Here is a 22,076-nt window from a genome sequence, read left to right as displayed (position 1 = left end):
GTGTGTGTGTGTGTGTGTGTATTGCGTTTCCTTTGTAAAAGTCCTTTCCCTTAGCAACGTTTTGCTCAAACATATTATCAATAATTAAACAAATATTTGTGTAGGGAACTTTTACTTTTACACGTGTCACAACTATTAGAGTAAGTATCAATTACCGATAAGAACTCGTAAAATTTTTCATTAATCATGTAAGTGTTAATATACATAATTATGTTGGTGTTCAACCTGCCATACATTACATATATCACGTGTATAGAAAATTTTTATATGTGTAACATGTATGACAGTGTTTTCTTATTTCGTCAATAATTATACAAATTGGACCTTTCATTCAAACTTCGTTGTGTACATTTTTCGTTAGGATACCTACATGCCAATACTCATGAAGATCGGTTGTTCGCTTCTTGATTTATCCGCCGCTTTGTAAGATATTGTCGGAAACTTCAATGTAGTTCCAGAAAAAAGCTGCTAAGGGGACCAGCCAATAAAAGCTGACAGCAATAAAATAAGACTATATCATGTCCAGCTCAAAAGCTACAAATAAGGAAGTTCTATCGTTGTACCAAGATCAGCGGGCAGGAGGCCCAAATTTGAACTTGGCCTTTGTCTTCCTAAGATCTGCCCACTTACCAAATAGCACTACGATCCATAAAGGCCTTCATACCACAAGTATGTGAAAACGCATTTTACGTAGGTAATAAGAAAAGCCAAGAAACCTACCTTGATCACACCTGGTTCCGTTGTACCCGGCAGCACACACGTGAACCCCTTCGGTCGGACAAGTCCCGGTAAATCTGTCACAGGTCTGATTCCCGTAACAATGTCCACATGTGGTGTTACAGGCGGGACCGTAAGTATCAGAACATTCTATAGAAGACAGAAACATAAAAAGGCATATGGTGTATTTTAGATGTCATGTAAGCAATGGAAATTAGCTTGAGAAAATCCAATGCTTGAAATCTACCTTGATCATATTTGGTGCGCCCTTGTATCCGGCCGTATACACTCACATTGTACCTGACATTGCCAGTCGGACATGTCCCGTTAAACGCGTCGCAACATAATATACAAAATATATCTATAGTTTTAATCATATATTCAGACCGGGCGTTGTGGTTATGCCAGGACAGGGAGGGGGGTGGGTGGGTTGGGGCTCCCCTTTCTAACTCAACAACCACTCGTAGAAGTATTTTACAGGATGGTGTAGTAAAATCAAATGATAACAGAAATTATGACGTCATTTACGTGATGTTTTCCTAAAATCGTAAAAATTGGTTTTCTAATAAGCTCAGAAAAAACAAACTTTTACTAAGAGTTATGTTTCCCTTAGTAAAAACAGTGTCATAAAATGACGTCATACATATTCAAGCTATCCGTCATCTTGGATTAGTGAAAAAGTGGATACACCAGATCTAAAGAATATGGTCCGCCATCTTGGATTTTGATCAATGGCGTCGTTAAATTAGCATACATTATGAATATTTGAAATTACATATAATTATATAAGAATCAATAATGTTCGAAAAACGTGTAATTAAACATTAAAAATCTGAAAATTTTAATTTAAAACCGAAATTGCGGACAAGAAAATCTATTAAATCATAAAAATGATTCCATCTGTTTTTTTTTTTAATCTGATGCCGCTCAGCCGCTACAGGAGATGAAAGTTGGCTCGGGCCTCAACCACGTAACCCCCTTCCCCCGTCTGAATAAGTTTTATTTTCACGGCAATCTAACATTACACAACATCAAATTTGAACCAGTGATCTGAGGTATCAAACAACTTGCCACTTTGTATCCAATATATCCAATTAATGGTGATATAGAATACTACAGACAATATATGGACTGGGCGTATCTGTCACTAATCACTTTAATTCATTAATTCATTCAATAATCCATTAATTAAAGTAAAAATACGACCTACCCTGTTTACAGAGAGAACCTTGCCAACCATCTGCACATGCGCAGATGTAAATTCCGGAGTCTTCAGGTCCAGGGGTCAGGGTTCCACCATTCTGACATGTTTTAAATGAGGACGCTGTGGAAAAGTAGTATAATGACAGTACTGACAGTGGCCACTTTGCATTTAAATTATTGTAACAATTCACCCAAATGTTACCCTGTTACCTTGCTGTACGACTACTATGTTTTGCCTTGATTATCATCGCCCGACGTTCCGTACTGCTTTGGTCCTAAGGTAATCGCACTCAAAAAAACAATCTTAAGTCAGAACTGCTAAAGTCAATATAAAGCTACTTGTAGGCACATGCATAAAGCGTTATATATGATCCTAAATAGCCATTGCCTTCTTTGAGCCTCTTGAGCACATGACGCCCATCGTAACGACTTTGACACATGCCCAAGACCTCATACCTCCATGAAATATGGACTTGACATGTAACTGTAAATTTCTTATTTAATTATGCAAATGGCCGCTACATTAACATAATAAATGCATCGTGATGTAGCCAGCATAACTTGTGAACCTTTAAATGGATTGTAATAATATTTGGTATGTGGGTATGTGGGTCGATTTTGGGCCTTCTTGTGGTTGACCTTGATACTGCAGCAAAACTTTCGGTTTTTGTATCTTTTGTCCAGGGCATGTTATGGTCTTGATTTTTGCGCGGTGGATAGCTTTTCCTGCCAGTAATAAGTGGTATGGGTTTGGTCCCACTAGCAGCTTGTTCTGGAACTGCAGGGGGGGGGGGTCAGGCAAAAGCTTTCAGGGCAGATAAATTCACAAAGGAACAATGTATTTTGATGATTTTTTTGGTATGTGGGTACATACAAATAGAGATCTACATTACTGGATGCAAATTATGCAAATTATGACTTCATTTGCATAATTAATGAGGAAGTTCTGCAATTCAAGTGTTTTACATCATGGGATTTTGATACATGTAATGTTTATAATGTATGGCAGATAAAATAGAATCAGATACCGATTATGCAAATACGGACCTAATTTGCAAAATTAATCTGAAAATTCTATGACTCCTTAGCTTAGTGGTAAATGATGGGAATTTCATACTTGGGACATGGGTACGTTAATCAAAAGTTAACATCACGATGCATTTATTATGTTAATATAGCGGGAATTTGCATAATTAAAAAAGAAATTTACAGTTACATGTCAAGTCCATATTTCATGGAGGTATGATTTCTCGAAACTGTTGTTTTCTTTATCTTAACTTTACCATGTATATAATAAGAAAACAAAATGAGCACAGTGCTAAGTAATGACTTGAAAACTTACTAGTAGGAAAATCAGCTGGTCTGATCATCATGACGGTTTCCTTCAAGGAATACTGGTAACCCAACCAAGTGTACCAGACGATTCCATCTGCAGTGGAGCAGGAAGCTGGAGCAGGTACTGAGCAGCCTGTCAGATACTGTCCGTTCAACATGGCGTAACCACAACTCGGAGTGTACCACCAGCCTCCTTGTCCGAATGTAGCAGCACAGTCGGTACTGACACCGTCGTTATCCTGGTCTGTTGTAGAAAATTGTCTGTTGTTGATGCTGTGACGAGTAGTGGATGCGTCCAAACTATCAGTTGCATCCCCGCTGTACCCGTCAATCGTTGCCGTGTACTTGCTGCTGGCATCTCCCACAGAAAACGTGCTGTACCGCGCAAACCGGCTGTTCATTTCCCAGTCTTCCAAGTACACGTACAGTTCGTTTTGTTTCTGTGTCGTCAGACTGTGGATGTTCCCCAATCCCAGCCAGTGTTCCCCACCGGCATTACCACTGGTGTTGCCGAAGCCCTGCTCGTACTCAGTCCAAGTCCTGTCAAACGGTACAGACCCGTCCTGTCGCCGCTGTATGACCGTCCATCCCCCGCCATCAGTGTCCATGTCACAGTAGGCTTGGAATGGTTGTGGGTGGCCGATAGTGTAAACATGACTGTACTGAATCCCGAGTGCGAACACGTCAGTACAATCTTGGGGAGCCAGGATATCTGGAAACAATAGATAATAAAGATGCCTATCTCGAATCTTCGTGTGTTTCTTAATTCCTGTTCAGGTCTTGTTGTAAATTTCTCCCTGATTTCGTCTATGTATTTTCACTGGCTCCCGAAAGTCAACAGATACGCAATTATAAATAGCAAAAAAATCACTCACCTAGAGCTTTCAACCAGTCACTCTGGTCTTCCTCAGTAGACTGACCCAGTGAAGCTTGTCACGTGGCTTCTTTGAAGTGTGACGTCAACACTGGGTCAAAGGTATCTGGTAGACGATGTCGGCCCCCGTCGCGGTTCAATGTAGGGTGATGGGCCCTGATGTAAATGGCTTCCTTCACCCCTCTCAAGAAAAATTGTCTTGTTCAGTGTCTAAAATCCTTACTGTGTCAAGTGAGACATGGTGTCCGGGTGACTCTATGTGGATGTGTTGAGACACCTCTGAACTGGCAGAACTAGGCCGTGTATGTTTCTGAAACCTGGCTTTTAGAGACCTCTCCGTTTCACCAATATAAGTTTCCTGGCAGGGGATGTGGTAGATGACACCTTTGACCCAGTGTTGACGTCACACTTCAAAGAAGCCACGTGACAAGCTTCACTGGGTCAGTCTACTGAGGAAGACCAGAGTGACTGGTTGAAAGCTCTAGGTGAGAGAATTTTCGTGTTGGATCAAAAGTTTTAACTTTAAACCTGTAACTACCAACACAGATGAACTTTCATGATAGCAAAAAAAATCAATTGGACTTTGACATAGCACTTCTTAGGACATTTCTATGTCTTAAAACGAGTAACTTGTTGTCACTGTAGCCGATGTCCCTAGCATGTAAAACGTTAAAGTTAAAAAAAGGGAATCTAGTCCCTTGTCATATAGAGATATGAATGTAGTTACGTTTCGTCTGGTAGTAGTTTCGGTGAGGCCAACTGTGCCACTCAGGACCAGGAGATGCCGCCGTGTCCTTGTCAGAACTACGGAGCCAACACCGTGCACTGCCGCCCTCTGGCGATCCGGCAGGGCGATGGTTGAAGGACAGACAGGTCGGATTGACGCCATCATAGCTGCCGTAACCTTGCAGACAGCGGCGGGCACACTCTTCTGCATCTATGTCGTTATATGCTGTTATGTGGTCAGGAGAATCACCGAAGAAGCGACCATCCTTCTTAAAAAAGAGATCCTCGTACGAGACAGTATCTAAAGCAAAAACGTTACAACGTTTTAAAACCAACAGAATTTTTTCAAAGTCTTCGTAATTGGTCCGGTATTAGAATTTTAAAAACCCCATTGGTACCGTTTACCTGGATGTCTAACCTTCATCAATATAACGTTAGATTAAAACCGTATTTGCGATTGCACTAGGTATCAATCAAGCCGCAAGCATCAGAGTAGATGCATGGCGACTGTAGCCATGTCCCTCCAGGATGTTCTGATACAATGCGCTAGGTATCCACGACCGTTTTTATTGACATGTCGATATGTATCTATTTTACTTATTCGGGATGGTGACAGGTATCTTGTGCAGCTTATGTGTTAAATGTTACTGTTAATAGTACCTTCAGGTGTTTGGCACGAGTCTCCAGTCCATAGGTCATGACATCCCCCAGTACATACCCCAGTCGGCTTGTCACAGGCAGCTGGCCCGGCTGCACAGTGGCAGGTTTGGGTGCAGCCGGCTCCGTACAAGCCGCCAGGACACTCTAAGAAATTTACATCAAATTAACAGATATTATCAAATACATAAATATATGAAAATATCTTCGGGTCTGTATCAAACACAAGAAAGAGGATGATCAATATTTATTAAATAAAAGCTTTATAGGATTGGAAATTCAGACGTCAAATCTTCAAGTGACACCGTACCAGTGATCTCTGTTGACGTGTCATAATACGATGATCGGATTTTAATAATGCAGAATAACATATATTGCTTGCTCCATGCATGGGCACACTCGTCAAGCAAACAAGCAAACAAAGAGAATACGTACCGCTATCACATTTGTGACCATTGTACCCAGCCGAACACACGAAAGCTTCTCCAGTTGGACATGTCCCCGTGAATCTGTCACAGGTCCGACCCATGTAACAATGGCCACATGTGGTATTACAGTCAGGGCCAAACGAACTAGAACACTCTGTGGTAGAAAAAAAAACATTGAAATCCGTATGGTATATATGTATAAGCATTCGTGTAAGACAGTAGCAATGTAGCTTGGTTTCACTAAAAGTATGTACAATACTGGAAACCAACCTTGATCACACTTGGTGCCATGGTACCCTGACGCACACACATGAGACTCTCCAGTCGGACAGGCTCCGTCGAACTTGCTGCAGGTCTGCCCTATGTAGCAGTGTCCGCACTCTGTAAAGAAAGAAAAATTATAAATATTTAATTTAACCCTCGAACATCCGTAGGTTTTTTTTTGCGACGAATCTTACCGTATTGACCCCATAATGTTTTGCACAAATATTGCTTTTTTTGGGACTGTATTTTGTGATTTTTAAGTATGTATAGTTACAAGAACCTATGAGGGACGTTTTCACAAAATTAGTTATGAATAATTTCCGCTCATTATCAAAATATCTGCAGCTGAAACAAGATGCCTTCAGGCAGCCATGTCAATGACCTTTGACCCCAAGTTCATAGGCAACTACGTCTAGGGTCACAATTTCTTAGTTTTTTGAGTCAACATGTTGATGTTATTCAAATGCCTGCAGAAAACTCACGCAAACATATTAACTGGAAGAAATTTGACGTTAACAAAAGACTCACATGTGCTAAAACACCGGTTAAAAGTGCTGAACCACTTGACCACCTATGAAGTTTCTAGGATAACTCAAATAACAATGCTCCAATCTCAATACAGAAACGTGTAAGAGGTTTCAAGACATATATACAAACCAACTCATAAGAAGGAATTTTGTGTCCGACAAGAAATGTCAAAATGGGACATATTTATATATTTATATATATAGAAAAATATATAATAAAATATAGTTTACATTCTCATAGTAATCTAACATTTTTCAACCTCAAATGGGACTATCCCTAGCTTGCAAAGGTCTGGCTACTTTGTATAAAATGTATCTATATTCAATAGGCCGTATTATAGAATATTACAACCAAAATACGTCAGGAGTCCTGGCGCTTGGTATTTGATAAAATCCCATTCATTCATTCATTTATTCATTCATTCATTCGTTCATTCATTCATAACTGTAAGTAACAGACCTACCCTGATCACAGAAGGCACCGTACCATCCATCTGCACATGCGCAGATGAAAAGTCCGGAATCTTGAGGTCCTTGGGTCAGATTTCCACCATTCTGGCACTGTTTGAATAAAGACGCTGTGGGGAAACGTAGAGGAATGACAGAAAGTTGACATTTTGCATTTGATCATTAAATGCCATGCTCTGTTCATGGACTGTGAAATGTATTTTTCTCTTTTTTGCCTTTTTAAGTTAATTAACATCAGCTGGTCTCCCATACGGTTCCTCTCTGTGTCGTTAAAGGCGATCACACTCAAAAACAGTTCCAAGACAAAGGTAATTACTACAGGAGAAAAGCGTTTAAAACGCATAAAACTATAAAATATATCATGGACACATCCTAAACGATCTTTCCGATAATGGGCCTCTTTAGCACAAGACGCCCAAAGTAGCGCTTTTGGCACATACCTGGGAAATTTGCGGGTCTGACCATCATGACTGTTTTCTTCAAGGAATACTGGTAACCCCTCCAAGTGTACCAGATGATTCCATCTCTGTACGAGCAGGAGGATGAGCAGCCTGTCAGATACTGTCCGTTCAACAAGGCCCTGCCACATCTTGGAGTGTACCACCAGCCTCCTTGTCCGTATGTACCCGCACAGTCGGTACGACTGTCACCGTCGTTATCTTGGTCTGTTGTAGAAAATGGACTGTTGTCAATGCTATAAGGATGGCGCGCCAGACTATCAAAACTTCTGTCCCCGCTGTACCCGCCGATCGTTACCTTGTACTTTCTGAAGGCACCTCCCACAGAAAACGTGCTGTACCACGCAAACCGGCTGTTCATTTCCCAGTCTTCCAAGTACACGTACAGCTCGTTTTGTTTCTGTGTAGTCAGGCTGTGGATGTTCCCCAATCCCAGCCAGTATTCTCCACTAGTGTTGCCGAACCCCTGCTCGTACTCAGTCCAAGTCTTGTTAAACGGCACGGACCCGTCCTGTCGCCGCTGTATGACCGTCCACCCCCCGCCATTAGTGACCATGTCACAGTAGGCTTGGAATGGTTGTGGGTGGCCGATGGTGTAAACATGACTGTACTGAATCCCGAGTGCGAACACTTCAGAGCAATCTTGGGGCGCCAGCATATCTAAAAGTGATAGACAATAACTGTCTGTTGTTATGTGTATGGGATATGTCATACACCATTGATTTTTAAATCATTCTTGTTTCTTTCGTTGTGAATTTCTCGCTGATTCCGTCTATGCTTATTCCATGCTGTCTCCAATAACGAAACAAGTATGCATATAGAAGAAAATTGGACAGGATATAGTAAAATACTTCTTAGGTCTTTGACTTAGTCAATTTCCTGTCATTGTAGCTGTCGTCCCCAGTACGGTTGCTTAAGAAAACACGCAGATGACCTATCAACGCGCCAATGATAAAACTTCGGAATCCGTATATTCAGGTAATAATGTTAACCCTTTTCAGACCGGATTTTTGGTCATGCTGGGACGGAAAAATCACTTATCGTAGGACCAGCAAATTTTCAGAGGATGGTGTAATATCAGAATTGAATCATAACAAAAAAAATTTGTTTGGATCATTTATCTTGAGTTTTATTTCATTTTCTTTCAAGCAATTAGAATTTAAGGAAAAATGCAATATATAATAAGTATATGGTTGCCATCGTTGAATTCGACCAATCATGTTATGGAAATAGTGTACATTTTGAGTATTGAATGAAGGAAATTACATAAAATTAGATAAAATGTCCACCTGAATATTCACTTTAATTGTGGTCAATTAGTACTATTTCCAGGATAATAATACCGCCCATGTAGTTAAGACAGTACGTATTGGTAATCCTTTTCATAATTGTTCTACAAATGTCCTACATTTAGAAAAACATACAGAATAGGTCATATACTTGAGTAGTTTTCAAATTAAATTTTGATGAACATACGTTTCCTCTGGTAGTAATTTCGGTAAGGCCAACTGTCCCACTCAGGACCAGGAGATACCGCCGTGTCCTTGTCAGAACTACGGAGCCAACACCGTGCACTGCCGCCCTCTGGCGATCCGGCAGGGCGATGGTTGAAGGACAGACATGTCGGATTGACGCCATCATAGCTGCCGTAACCTTGCAGACAGCGACGGGCACACTCTTCTGCGTCTATGTTGTCGTACGCTGTTATGTGGTGAGAAGAACTACCAAAGAAGTGACCTTCTTTCTTAACAAAGAGACCTCCGTATGAGACAGTAGCTGAAAGAGAAAGTTGCATACTTCTAAGACCATCATAACGAGGGTAAAGAACACTAAAGCCACAATTGTGACAAGCTCTGTGATTGCACAAGGTGACCAAAAAAGTTTTCACAAATCTAAAACCATTTTATTCCCTATACCTGTAAGGATTTGACACGAGTCCCCAGCCCAGAGGTCCAGACACCCCCCAGTACAGAATCCAGTCGTCTTGTTACAGGCTGTCGGTCCGGCTGCACAGTGGCAGGTTCGGGTACAGTCAGCTCCATATTGGCCGTCAGGGCACTCTGAAATAGTCGGACATTTTTTATCACTCAATTTATAATGTAATAATAATGCTTGATAATAGCAATCTATAATAACCAAAACAGCAACAAAGCTCTAGATTAGGTCTTTGTAGCCAAAGAAAATGCCATGATCACATTTGTCACTAAAATTGTACCTGGTAAACATGTTACAGGAATGACTTCCGCGGAACAATGTCACATTCAGGTTTCACTACAGTCAAGGTCGTACGGACCAGAGTATCAAAGAGTTTAAAATAAACGAGATGTTGAATAAAAAGTCTTTTTTACGTGTAGAAGTAAACGTATATTTTAGAGTGGGATATTTACAGACCAGAAACCCACCTTGATCACATTTGTCACCAATGTACCCGGCGGCGCACACGTAAAACGATCCGGTCGGACATCTCCCGTCAACGAAGTCACAGATCTGACCCCCGTTACAATGCCCACAGGTTGTGTTGCAGTTAGGGCCGTACGTACCGGAACACCCTATTAAAGAAATTAAGATAAATCTTAATTTGTAAATTAGGTGGAAAAGAAGTCTTTATTGCCTTCGTCCGGAAGGCTGAGCAATCACTTTGCTATAGTTTGCGAAACTTTGCGGCATAACTCTTGAAGGCAACGTTCAATGTTCATGATTTACTGCTGGGGGACCAAGGTCAAGTTGAAAAATCAGTCTCGTGGGTGTCCTTACCTCACTGCAGTGGACATTTTGTTTTTGTCGTTTGTGAGCAGGATAACTCGACTATATGTAAATGAATGTTCATGATTTTGGGTAGGCATGTTACCATTTGGAAGACCAAGGTCAAGTTCGAACATGGTTTGTTTGTTAGCAGTTTAAGTCCTGGATGAGGAATTGTCTAAAATTTTGTATGTTAAATAGGTTTTGGGGCATAGATAAAGTGGTGTAAGTCTGGACTCCCTAGTCGCTTGTGCGAAAGTGCAATGGGCCTATCTGTGTTAACATTTGAAAGTGTCCTTGATGCCTTTCATCTTCCTGCTTTTATCCATTAACGACCTTCAGCTGGGTTACCCCATCCGATTCCACCCCGCCCAGTGAGACCTTGTGTTAACACAGGTGTGGAAGCACATGTGCTTGTAGGTCAATAGTTCCTCTTTACACAATCAAGCGGTTTTGATATCTCGTGGTGTACATTTTTGTAAACATAGTAAGATCAAAAATGTTCGGTAAATTACATAAATAATGAGAAAATACATTAATAGTGGTGACTGACAGGAATTTCGTACTTGGGGCATTTGGAAGTTACACTATTTAGACTAGGGGGGGGGGGTAAAAGTGCCCGAGCCAATTTTGATGTCGGATAGCGTCTGAACGGCTTGCGCCAGAACCACCAAACGTCGTGACCTTTCCAAAAATATAGTTTGTAATAGTAAATATATACTGATAGTATAATTATCAGTATATATTTTAAGTCAAACATTTTTGTGTTGACACGAGTTTCTGACAGACATTTTTGTCGAAATTCAGTAATTTTCGTTTCAACAATAGACTTATGGATTTTGTGTCAAGTTACACGATTTCCAATATTAACAACATGTAATTTTTTTTGTAATTTTGATAATTTCGATGCATAATCCATGTTAATGGCAGACCATCATTAGATCAGGTATATACAGCGATTTTTCCTTTAAATATTATCGCTACTTCGAGTTTAAAAAAAGTTCACATGAACGTCTTTAGGCTATTTGTAATGGTGTTTTAGGCTTTATCTTGAAAAAACAATATTTTGATTCAAGATTGATGATTCAAGATCGCGGATAGGTAAAATATGCATAGCGTCACTTTATGACATCACTGGTGTTGCTATGGGAAACATATGTCTTAGTAGACCTTAATATTCTATCATAGACACTTTGTTAAAGTTGTGCTATATACCGATAAGTTGTAAGAAAATAACATATCTAGCCGGTTTTCGCCAATAAAATAACATTAATGACGTCATATTACGTCATCATGACATCAACATTTTTGTTATGATTAATCTTACTAGCACAACATCCTCTACAAATTTGTTGGTCATACGACATACCGTTTACGAGATCGGGTGGGGGGGCGGGGGGGGTGAATACCCCCCTCTGGTCGCACGAATCCCAAAAAAACAGGTCTAGATAGGGATAAGTGAGGGTAATCATTATTAAACATTACGTATTGAAGCCAAAGCCTTATTTGCATAATTTATGAGGAAATGCTTGCATAGCCCTATTTTTACCTTCGCCAAGAAGGTTATGTTTTCATGGGCGTTCGTCTGTGTGTCTGTCTGCGTGTCTGTAAACACCCAAATACGAGAAGACTTCAATGGATTGTCGTCATACTTGGTAGGTGGGTAGGTCTTGATGAGACCTAAAATGTTCAGATTTTGGGCCCCCTGGAGGCTTGTTGTGCTGCTGCAGCGCAATTTCCGGTTTTGATATATCATGATCAGGACGTGATAGGATCACGAAGTTTGAATAGGTCTTGTACTAGGGAAGAAGTAACGTAGGTTTGGGCCCCCTAGCAGCTTGCTCAGTAACTGCAGGGGTGTTTCTTTAAAAATATTCAAAACATAATAACTCAAGAACCGGTTGACAAAGCGTCTTGATTTTTGTTATTTAGGTAGCTTAATGACGCTTGACATAATCATGTGAATATTATGCAAATCTGGATGTGACATGCATACTTAATGAGGAAATACTTCATGAGGAAATACTATAAATCAGGTGCATTGCATTATTATAAGACTATTTAAGCTTGTGACATATGTAATTGAGAACGAGACAAACACAGGCAGATATCGATTATGTAAATTAACACGTAATTTGCATAATGGTAACTGGTTAGAATTTTATACTTGGGGTATTAATGGGAAAGTTAAATGAAGGTGAACATAATTAAACATAAGGACCTTATTTGCATAATTGATGAGTAAATGATAGAATGGATTTCTTCTTAAAGTAAAAGTAAGATAAGGCTGTCTTTTGGTGGAGACTATGATCAACTGATATAATTCATGCAAATGAGGACCCTTTGTGCATAATCAGGACGAATAACCTTTACTTTGTCTGTCATAAAGATCAACATCATTATGTCTTACATGCATAATTCTTCAGTCGTAAACTTTAACATCATTTGACGAAGGCATGAGGTGACGGAAATCTAGTGGTTAGAATATAATCTATAATTGTAGAGTGGGATGGTTACAGACAAGAAACCCACTTTTATCACATCCGTAATCATTGTACCCGGCTGCGCAAAGTTGATCCCCTCCGGTCGGACATGCCCCGTTGTAACGGTTACAGATCTGTCCCCCGTAACAATGTCCACATGGGGTGTCGCAGTCATGGCCGTACCTGCCGGAACACTCTAGCAAAGAAATAAAGATAAATCACAGGTAGAATAAGACGTCTTGTTTAGAAGACAATCTGTAATTTCAGATCGCGATGTTTACAGACCAGAAACCCACCTTGATCACAGTAGTCACCACCATAGCCTTCATCACACAAGGGAGACCAATGATATCTTCTCGGACATCTCCCGTCAACTTTGTCACAGGGAAAATCATGCCAACAATGTCCACATGTGTTCTCGCAGTTATGGCCGTATGTACCGGAACACTCTGTAAGGAAATTTCCCATAATAAGCAAGACGAAATATCTCATCAGATAAAATTCAATCAGATAGAATTAGGTTACTAATCACACTGCGCAATCATCGGATCATCCTGCATAAGTTATGGGACAGTGCCTACGTCGCGCTGTCCTTATGCTTAGGTCACAATTCAAGAAAGGGGCCCGCTCGGCGCGTGTTCGGCGTGTTTTTTAGCACTACCGAACGGGACCTGGACGGAGACCGGCGGGCTTCCCGACGGCTGCCGGCCTATTTTTGGCCCCGCGCGGTCGCCGAATCGATTTTAACTCAGAGTTAAAAACACTTCGGGCCCCGTTCGGCGAAATACGCCGAAGCGACGCCGTATCCTCACTGCCCGGGACCCGTCGGGCGGCCGAACAGGCACCTGCCTAAGATTATGACGTCACATGTGCTGATCAGTGCATCAGATGGTCAGGAAAAGGGGGTTATAGGGAGCATATATAAGCTCCTGCCTCAGACTACGTCGCACAGTTCACCACGTGTGTGTTACATCGTGTACTTGTGTGTGTTACACCTTGTATTTGTGTGTCAGAATGTCGAAGGGCAAGGGAAAACAGCCGGCACGGCTCTCTTGCCAACTTCATAAAACAGATCATAACAGGAATAGAATGTGTCTGACATTATCTCTTGTTACATCATATGCCTTCGTAATAAAATGGAATCAGAAGTTATTAGCATTTATTTTCAGTCCAAATTTCAACAGAAGTAACGATATTCAGTGGTTTTATTGCTCAATAGCAAGGAGCTGCACACTTCCTGCGTCACTGCTGAAGTACTTCCTGCGTCACTGTTGAAGTACTTTCGAAAGTAGGCCCTCGGTTACTTTTGCGACGCACCAGTTCTGCCTGCCTCTCTTCTTCAGCTACCAATGCCAGAAGACCTACATGTAGGTTGTCACCAATCTCAATCTCAGACGGGCTTGTAAGTTGTTTGCAGGTTGCACTGAACGCTGCATCGCCAACTTCAGTCTACTCTTTACTTGACGTGTACTCTTTACTTGAAGTGAACGGTAGCAGGCAGTGCAGCGCTTATATATGTACCTGCTAAAAAACACGAGAGGAGCCCGTCGGGATCCCGCCAGGAACCCGCCAGGGACCTGACAGCTGCCCGGCCGAACTGTAAGAGCCGGTCGGCACCCTACCACACGCCGCACGGGTCAAGACGGGCGACTGACCGGGCACCGGACGGGTCCCTGACAGAAACCGGCCGCAAAAGTTTATGAATATTAATGAGAGCCGCCGGCCGGAGCACAAGCAGGCCCCGACAGGTAGCCGTAAAGGAACATTTAATTGTGACCCTGACAGTACGGCGCACGCTCGGCGTCATGACGCCAGCCGGCGTCTACGCCGAGGACATGCCGAACGGGCGCCGTTTCAAATGTGACCTAAGCATTACTCCTCGTCCCCGCTGAGGCATGTCACCTTATCCTTTCCTACACTTCCATATGGAAGTATATCCCCATACTCATCAACCCCCTTACTACATTCTGCAAAGACTGACATATAATGAAATGACTGGGAACACATTTTATTCTAAACTCACTGATATATACGACCCTTCTCTACCGTGTCCGAAAACATACCTTGCTTACCAGCTAAACAAAATCCGTCATCATGTTACTGGCCTTTTTCCCAATTGAGGACATAATCCAAAGGGATGATAGAGAATTGAGTGTCACTTTGTCAACCTGCGGCACAGGTGCCGATATTTGGCAGGGCTTGTTTTCTCCGTCCGGGTCCTGACCTTGACCCACCTTTGAGTGTTATCCGGGTACACATCTTAGCTGCATGACTACATTTCTGTGATATTATCTGAACTGTGTGTTCTCCTGGTCTCACCACTTATGTGCACGGATTTCTTAAAATATACCATCCTTACGAACAAACACTCTAACAGGTTACCTCTCAGCCTCTATCTTTTCCGATCACGTGACGGGCGAAGACGCACTCAGAAAGCACGTCGGCAGAACGTACTGCACCTGCGCGAAACCCGTAATGTATTGTACATAGCATTTCGGCAGACCGTCTCATATAAGGTTGTATTCGCTCATATAAGGTTAGCATTTCGACAGTAGTTTTCAAATGTTGTGTCGGAAAGAATATCCTCTGCAACAGGCAAAATTCTGATGCAACGTTGACCAAAAACCGTGCCGATCTGAACGCCTTCCTGGCCTGTACGAGTGAGCCTTCCAATCAAGTGTACATGTTTATTCCCGAACAAATGTATAAAATTTCCCCTTTCTCAATTTTTCCTCCCATACTCAATTACTCATACTGCATAGAGACTCTAATCGCAATTTGATTACATCGTTCTCCCTAAGAAACAATATTCTGGCCCCGGAAAAGAAGGCTGTCTGGGATATATTCGTGATCTCTTGCCAATGCACACAGCCCTCTTGCTGACTTCATCCACGGTTTGAAATGCACTTGCACAACTTGGCTGGGATATCATCGAAGCCATGGTTTCTGGCCACACGTAACAGAGCGGCCACCATCTGATGTGTTGGGTCACGATCAGTTGAGCCCAGGCGGTGAGCCCATCTCAACAATTTCAACATCGTGACCTTGATCAGGTCTTATAATCATTATGGCTAAGAAAATCACATAATACAGTACGTATAAAGGAGCCAGACGAAAATTGAGAAGTTCCATCGTGAAAGGGAAATTCCCTGCAGAGCTATTCACTAAGTGGTGGGAATATTAATCATCCCCAGATCGTCATCCGTTTCAATTCCAATATGAACTCGCCGTACCTCCTATGCAGTCGGTCACCCCAGCGCTCAGTAAGGTGGCCTGCTATGTATTCGACCTCATTACGCATCTCCCGAGCTCGGAGAGTATCGTTGTCTCTGAAAGTGAATGGTTTTACAGAAGGCTTTACCCGTACGCTTCCTGCATGTCGCTATGTCTAAACCCAATCAGGGATACCAAAGCTCTCACACCGGTGCTCCAAAGCTCATCAACGTTTCCTCAAATCGTATTCCGTACAACACCTTAAATCCTAAAAACATGCGGAACACTTCCCAGGAGATCGAGTTATCCGGACCCGCACTAACACCTGTAGGGCTTACCGTGTGTCTTATCAGTCGACCGAACTTTAGCGAATGTTCGCGCTGCTAATAGTAGTAAGTGCCAAACACCACTCAACCTAGGACATCGACGCATGAGTCCATTCCTACGCGACGTAAAAGACTCTACATCGCTCATCCCGCATGTTACTTCTCTACCGCCCATCGGCGAGTACTTGCATTAAAACGTGTGTAATGACCATCGCCTGATAAAATCGACTATAGTATATACCAAAGCACACAAGACGAGAGGCCTGCATTAAGTTCCTCATGAGCATTAGCTCGTAGCTATCCCTCTTTTACTATTTGCACATATATGCCCGTAATATGGGCAAGACTATGTGCTATTAAACCAGCGCAGTCACACGACGCTCGACATGTGTGTTGTCACTCCACTGCCCACCGGCCTGTGGGTCGTACTAAGGCGTGCTAAAGAACCCTCAACTTGTGACCTTGACAAACGTCCAAGGACGTAAGTTTTGTACTGACCTTCTTGTGTGTTACCGACCTCGAATTTGTGGGCTGAAAGTGTGATACCCAACCGCTGATACCCAACCGCGGGCATTTTGAACACAACATGCACGATATAAATTCTTCCGTGCTCGTCGTGTACTTGTCCGCGTCAAATTGCTTATTCACCACAGATTGTAGCGTGACTCTCTCCCTAGCATGTCCACCATATGCATATATTTTGCAGTGCATCACGGTGCCTATCGCTGTGGCACGCTATGCAAACTCATGGCAATAGTTGCGTAGTTTCGGCCAGAATCTGCTTTCCAACAATCTTCTTACAGAGAACATTGTCCTTTGGGTTGTTCTTACACCGTGTGGACATTGCCCACCTTGTCCAACCACACAGTCGCGGCACTGCGCACTGAGGATGGTGCCACCTTTGCTTGTTATTATCAGACATTGAATACAGGGCTGCTCGAACTTGGCGATATTTTGACTTTCCCGACTACAACATGTCTTTCACCGCGCCATTGACATTGTGCCCGACACTCTCTACACACCCTGATACAACGTAGTTCTATGCCTCCAGACTCTCAAAGGCTTTAATTTTATACCGTTCTTGTGAGTAAATATCATGTGCAATACCACATACAAAGCTAAGTCAATGGATTCGTTGGATGGTAGCCGGTCTCGATTGAACTGACCAACCCTTCTAAGAGACGGGTCGATGCCATCAGATCTTATCTTGTTCCTATAACACTGTAGTACGCGATGAGGCGAACTCTTCGTATAATCGAGTAAAAGGCAGTTCACTTTAGTCGGCCATTTCCACGATGATGGCCTGTGGTGAATGAGCTCTAAGACTCGTTACCGAGACTAACATAACACGCCTGGCATAAAACGATTTGACGTTCTTCATGCACGCTATTTCCCACCTCGACTGCCCACCTCCGTGTGTTCACACTATAACTCAGTTCAGCTTGTCTTACGTGGCGTAACATATGATATCACTCTCTACATTCGTCATCCCTGCCAAATACATTATGGCCCAAACTGACTCGTCATCATTCGCCCTTCCATGTGCTACATAACACTCCGCTGAGGTCCTCGGTAAACGCCACACGTGCGACGTAACTCTGACACCTCTCCCGTGTGTGCTTTGTCGGTCGGCTACCCACCGCCGAGTGTCCGCGTTAAGGTGGCAGAACACTGTTTTCACCCTAAGGGGATTCCTATAGTTAAGCACTCCAAGGTGACTCACTTCGATGCGGTAAAAATTATAGTGGGGTGCAGTAGAGAAACACGGCCAACTACTATGTTGAAATATTCGGTATATTCTACAAAATAAATGAAAACCAACAGGGGTTATGGTTTTTAACATTATAACGACCACATTGATTTGGCCTTCTACCAATTTCAACGTAACTGTAGCCGGCTCACCCCGGCACGCATTTGCGTAATCTATACACGAGCGGCCGGGGAAGTCTTCACAATCCAACTCATACGGTGTACAAGCCGATACCTTTCTATACCACACAGTGCAGTTTACGAACGGCTACTTCCTACATAAAACGCTCTATCCAGGATTCAAGAGTTTGTCTGCACTACTTTCTATAGCCGCGTCATAGACCCCGGGGCCGTCCACAAATACTGTGTTCTGTGGCCTTAAAACGTGGTACCGGACGCTCAAGTGAGGCCTCGCCGACATTAACATGCACTGCGTAAACATTGCCTCGCTCATCATGTAGCCTACTTCTCGACCTAATATCATTCCGTGTTTTCACTAGTGCTTTACAAGCCCATTACTAGAGCTGAGAACACCGACTGTCATGGCATGGTCGACGTAAATCCAGTTACGCTCCTCACGTGTCCTATCGCTGGGCTGTCCACCAATTTATTCACAAAACATGCCTACAGAGACAAGGAAGATAAGCGGTGCAAACCCGCTAGAGTGCCCTAAACCACATGACGCAATCTTTTATGAGATCTCTACTACCCAAACACACTCACGACGTGTTTATTCTTGTGATGAAGCATCAGGTTAAAAATTACGCGACCAACATCACTTTAAAACTCTGACCTTCAAAGGACTCTCGCCTATCACTTCTGCGGATTGCGTCCATGGCTCCAGCGTCAATCCAGCGTCCTCGCTAAAGCTATGGATAACTGATACATACTTGACATTGATTTCCATCGATCTCTTGCATTTATCTGGTGACCAGCTTGTCACCTCGTTGTACCAACGGTTACTGAAAAATCTCGTGAATATCCGCACACCCTGTATGCTAAGTCTCAACCTGGAGACCACCTTGTCACCTCGATGCACCGCCATGTTATAGTACAATCAGGTAAATATCCGCACACCCTGTGTGTGTGAAACCACATTGTACGTGTTCACCCGGTGATCATCTTGCCACCTCGTTGCACCGGCATACTGCATTACAATCTAGTGAATATCAACAAACCCTTTGTGTGTGCTACTTCTTTACCTGGTGACCATCTCATCACCTCGTCGCATCATCATGTTACAGTACAACCTCTAGTGCAAACTCTTTGCTCTAATTTTCACTAGGTGACCATCTTGTCACTTCGTTGCACCGCCGTGTAACAGCACAGTCTAGTGAATATCAACACACCCTTTGTGTGTGCTACGTCTTCATCCGGAGACCATTTTGTCAACTCGTTGCACCGTCATGTTACAGGACAATGTAGTGAATATCCGCACGCAAGTCTTCGTGCCACCTTGTCACCTCTTTGAACTGCCGTGTTATTCTCGCGAATATCCGCAAAACTCTTTGTGCTAAACCTTCACTCAGTGACCACCTTAATTCGTTGTACTGCCATGTTGCAGCACAATCTACTGAATAGCCACAAACTCTTTGTGCTAAACCTTCACTTAGTGACCACCTTACCGCCGTGTGGCAGTACAATCTATAGTGAATATCGGCACCAATTTTAGCCTTCACGCCCATTGCGCATAGCCAAAATTTGCATACAAAAGAGATTGGCGCCACGTGCAATGCTCCTGCACGTGCGTTCCACATCACAGACAACCAAATTAGTATTAGAAAGCAGAACAAGCACATCAACGGCGGTCCCGGTTCTAAGGCCGTGTTTGAGTGAAGTCACCCAAACCGCGATTCGGGTAAGTCACATTCCTCACATCTGGTCCACGTGCCACACACTCCTGTAAAACCGTGTCCGATCACAATTCGCTTAAGCTACATTTATTGCTGTTTGATGATAACACGCAAGGCGGCGTGTTATTAATGTCAGAGGTCAACGACCTGCTTGCTGATGCCCCCCTCCCAGAGTATCTCGGCCGAATGCCGACGTGGTCCCGCCAGAGGCGGTGAAGATCGCCCTAGAACGGACACTTTATTTGACCATTACTGCTCTTTAAGTCGCTGCCACGTAAAATTTGGTATTGCATATAAAAATATAAATATCAACCCGTAATCCATGACCAGGCGAAGTTACATTGAAATCATATTGCGTTCAGACGCAAATCGCGATGCTGGAAAACCCATTCGAAACCACCTCTAGAAGTGGCTTGGGATCGATGCGCTTTCAATGTGATTTCGGAGCGTTCAGATGGAGCCACTTCAAACCGGCTTCGGGGTAAACTACATGTAAAGCGCCTTGGGTGACTTCACTTAAACACGGCCTAAATGCCCAAACTTTGCACCAAACTACGCGAAAGCTGGTTATCACAAACCGCATCGAAAATCTGAGAACTTTCAAATCAACAATACAGCATCAACGATCGAAACAAATGGCTAACCACAGTAAACCATGTCAGCGATGAGACGATGCTGCAAGACCTGCCGGGGCCTGAGCCGGCCGCCTGCCGCTTGAGGCTGTCCCGGCTCCGACATTCGAGCTGAACTTCGCCGCTGCTCTGCGGCGTTGGCTGGCCTTGTTGGTGGGTCCTGTTGCTCTTCCTGCTGGCGGCTGCTCCGGATCGGGGTGCCTTTTGCTGGGGGCTGGACTTGTCCCTCGGCTGGGAGAACTTGCTGTACTCTGCCTTGCCCGGGTTGGTCTTGTTGTTGTCCTATTCTGCGTGGGTTCCTTCCGGCTTCACTGGTGCTTGGAGAAACTGGTTGCTGGAATCCATACTATAAAACGACAACAACAACGTGCATGTCAGAACAAGCTCATCAGACCAAATTTCCCCAACCCGAGCAAGCCTCCGCCACGCGAAGCAGATCGGCTAAGTCGTGGAGCGCTTTGGGAAAACTTGACTCGAGTCGCCCTCCCTGAGTAACACTCAGAAAACTAAATGCTGAAGCCCACCCTTCTAAAACCCAAACGAGAAACAAAACGTGTCAGAACAAAGAGACGGCGGCTGCACGTGCGCCAGAACTCCCCGAACGTACTGTTACTAAAACAGACCTGGGGAGCACCCAGAACTACTCAAAATCCTCAAACGTTTGTAAAAGAGAAACGTTACCCTCGCCACACCCCAAACCTTTTCTTGGAGCAAACTTGCGAGCTGAACGAAGAAGTTCTGCACGTGGGGACCGGGAAAACTGTGCTGGGCTTCACTGCGACCCTAGCCTGCTGCTCCTCGCGGTGCGGACGGCTCCGAAGAAATGGATGAAGTGATAAGGCGCGCATGCCTTATATGGGGTTGGTTAATTAGGTTGTCAAGGATGACCAACGAGAGCGCAGTGTAATTACAGTAGATACCGAAAAAAACCGTGAAACCTACCTTGATCGCACCTGGTGCCGAAGTACCCGGCTTCGCACACGTAAAGCCATCCAGTCGGACATGTCCCGTCAAACCTGTCACAGATCTCAATTGCGTAACAATGCCCACAGGTTGTGCCACAGTCAGGGCCGTACCACCCATCGTCACACTCTATCAAAGAAATTAAGATAAATCACGACGTGAATAAGAACTCAAGTTCAAAGTTCAAAAGGAAATTCATATGAGATATTTACTGACTAGAAACCCACCTTGATCACAGTTGTCACCATTGTAACCGGCAGCGCACACGTGAGACCATCCGGTCGGACATGTCCCGTCAAACCTGTTACATGTCTGACTGCGGTAACAATGTCCACATATGGTGCTACAGTCATGGCCGTATGTACCGGAACACTCTGTACGAGAGTTTTCCAGAATAAGAAATACATAAGAAATATTTCTATAAATTAAGATTAAATCAGATAAAATTACAGTAGATA

At 43.4% G+C, this 22,076-nt stretch overlaps 1 protein-coding gene across 1 annotated transcript in view; it reads right to left on the bottom strand.

Annotated features, from left to right (window-relative positions):
• LOC109471743 overlaps positions 1-22,076 on the bottom strand; it is a 53,984-nt gene that overhangs the window by 20,292 nt on the left and 11,616 nt on the right. The window contains exons 10-25 of the mRNA XM_019771094.1: positions 21,846-21,992; positions 21,598-21,747; positions 13,179-13,331; positions 12,932-13,078; positions 10,060-10,206; positions 9,574-9,717; positions 9,134-9,433; positions 7,640-8,317; positions 7,196-7,309; positions 6,211-6,321; positions 5,948-6,094; positions 5,516-5,659; positions 4,857-5,156; positions 3,263-3,967; positions 1,928-2,041; positions 721-867 (exon numbers count right to left, since the gene is read on the bottom strand). Of these exons, the coding sequence (XP_019626653.1) occupies positions 721-867; positions 1,928-2,041; positions 3,263-3,967; positions 4,857-5,156; positions 5,516-5,659; positions 5,948-6,094; positions 6,211-6,321; positions 7,196-7,309; positions 7,640-8,317; positions 9,134-9,433; positions 9,574-9,717; positions 10,060-10,206; positions 12,932-13,078; positions 13,179-13,331; positions 21,598-21,747; positions 21,846-21,992 (3,648 nt within the window). The remainder of the gene's footprint in view (positions 1-720; positions 868-1,927; positions 2,042-3,262; positions 3,968-4,856; positions 5,157-5,515; positions 5,660-5,947; positions 6,095-6,210; positions 6,322-7,195; positions 7,310-7,639; positions 8,318-9,133; positions 9,434-9,573; positions 9,718-10,059; positions 10,207-12,931; positions 13,079-13,178; positions 13,332-21,597; positions 21,748-21,845; positions 21,993-22,076) is intronic.

Source organism: Branchiostoma belcheri, unplaced genomic scaffold (assembly GCF_001625305.1).
Source record: "Branchiostoma belcheri isolate BF01 breed outbred unplaced genomic scaffold, Haploidv18h27 scaffold257, whole genome shotgun sequence".
NCBI classification, from domain to species: Eukaryota; Metazoa; Chordata; class Leptocardii; order Amphioxiformes; family Branchiostomatidae; genus Branchiostoma; species Branchiostoma belcheri.
The sequence above is the reverse complement of the archived record's forward strand: the minus strand, read 5'-3'. Positions and strand labels throughout refer to the sequence as shown.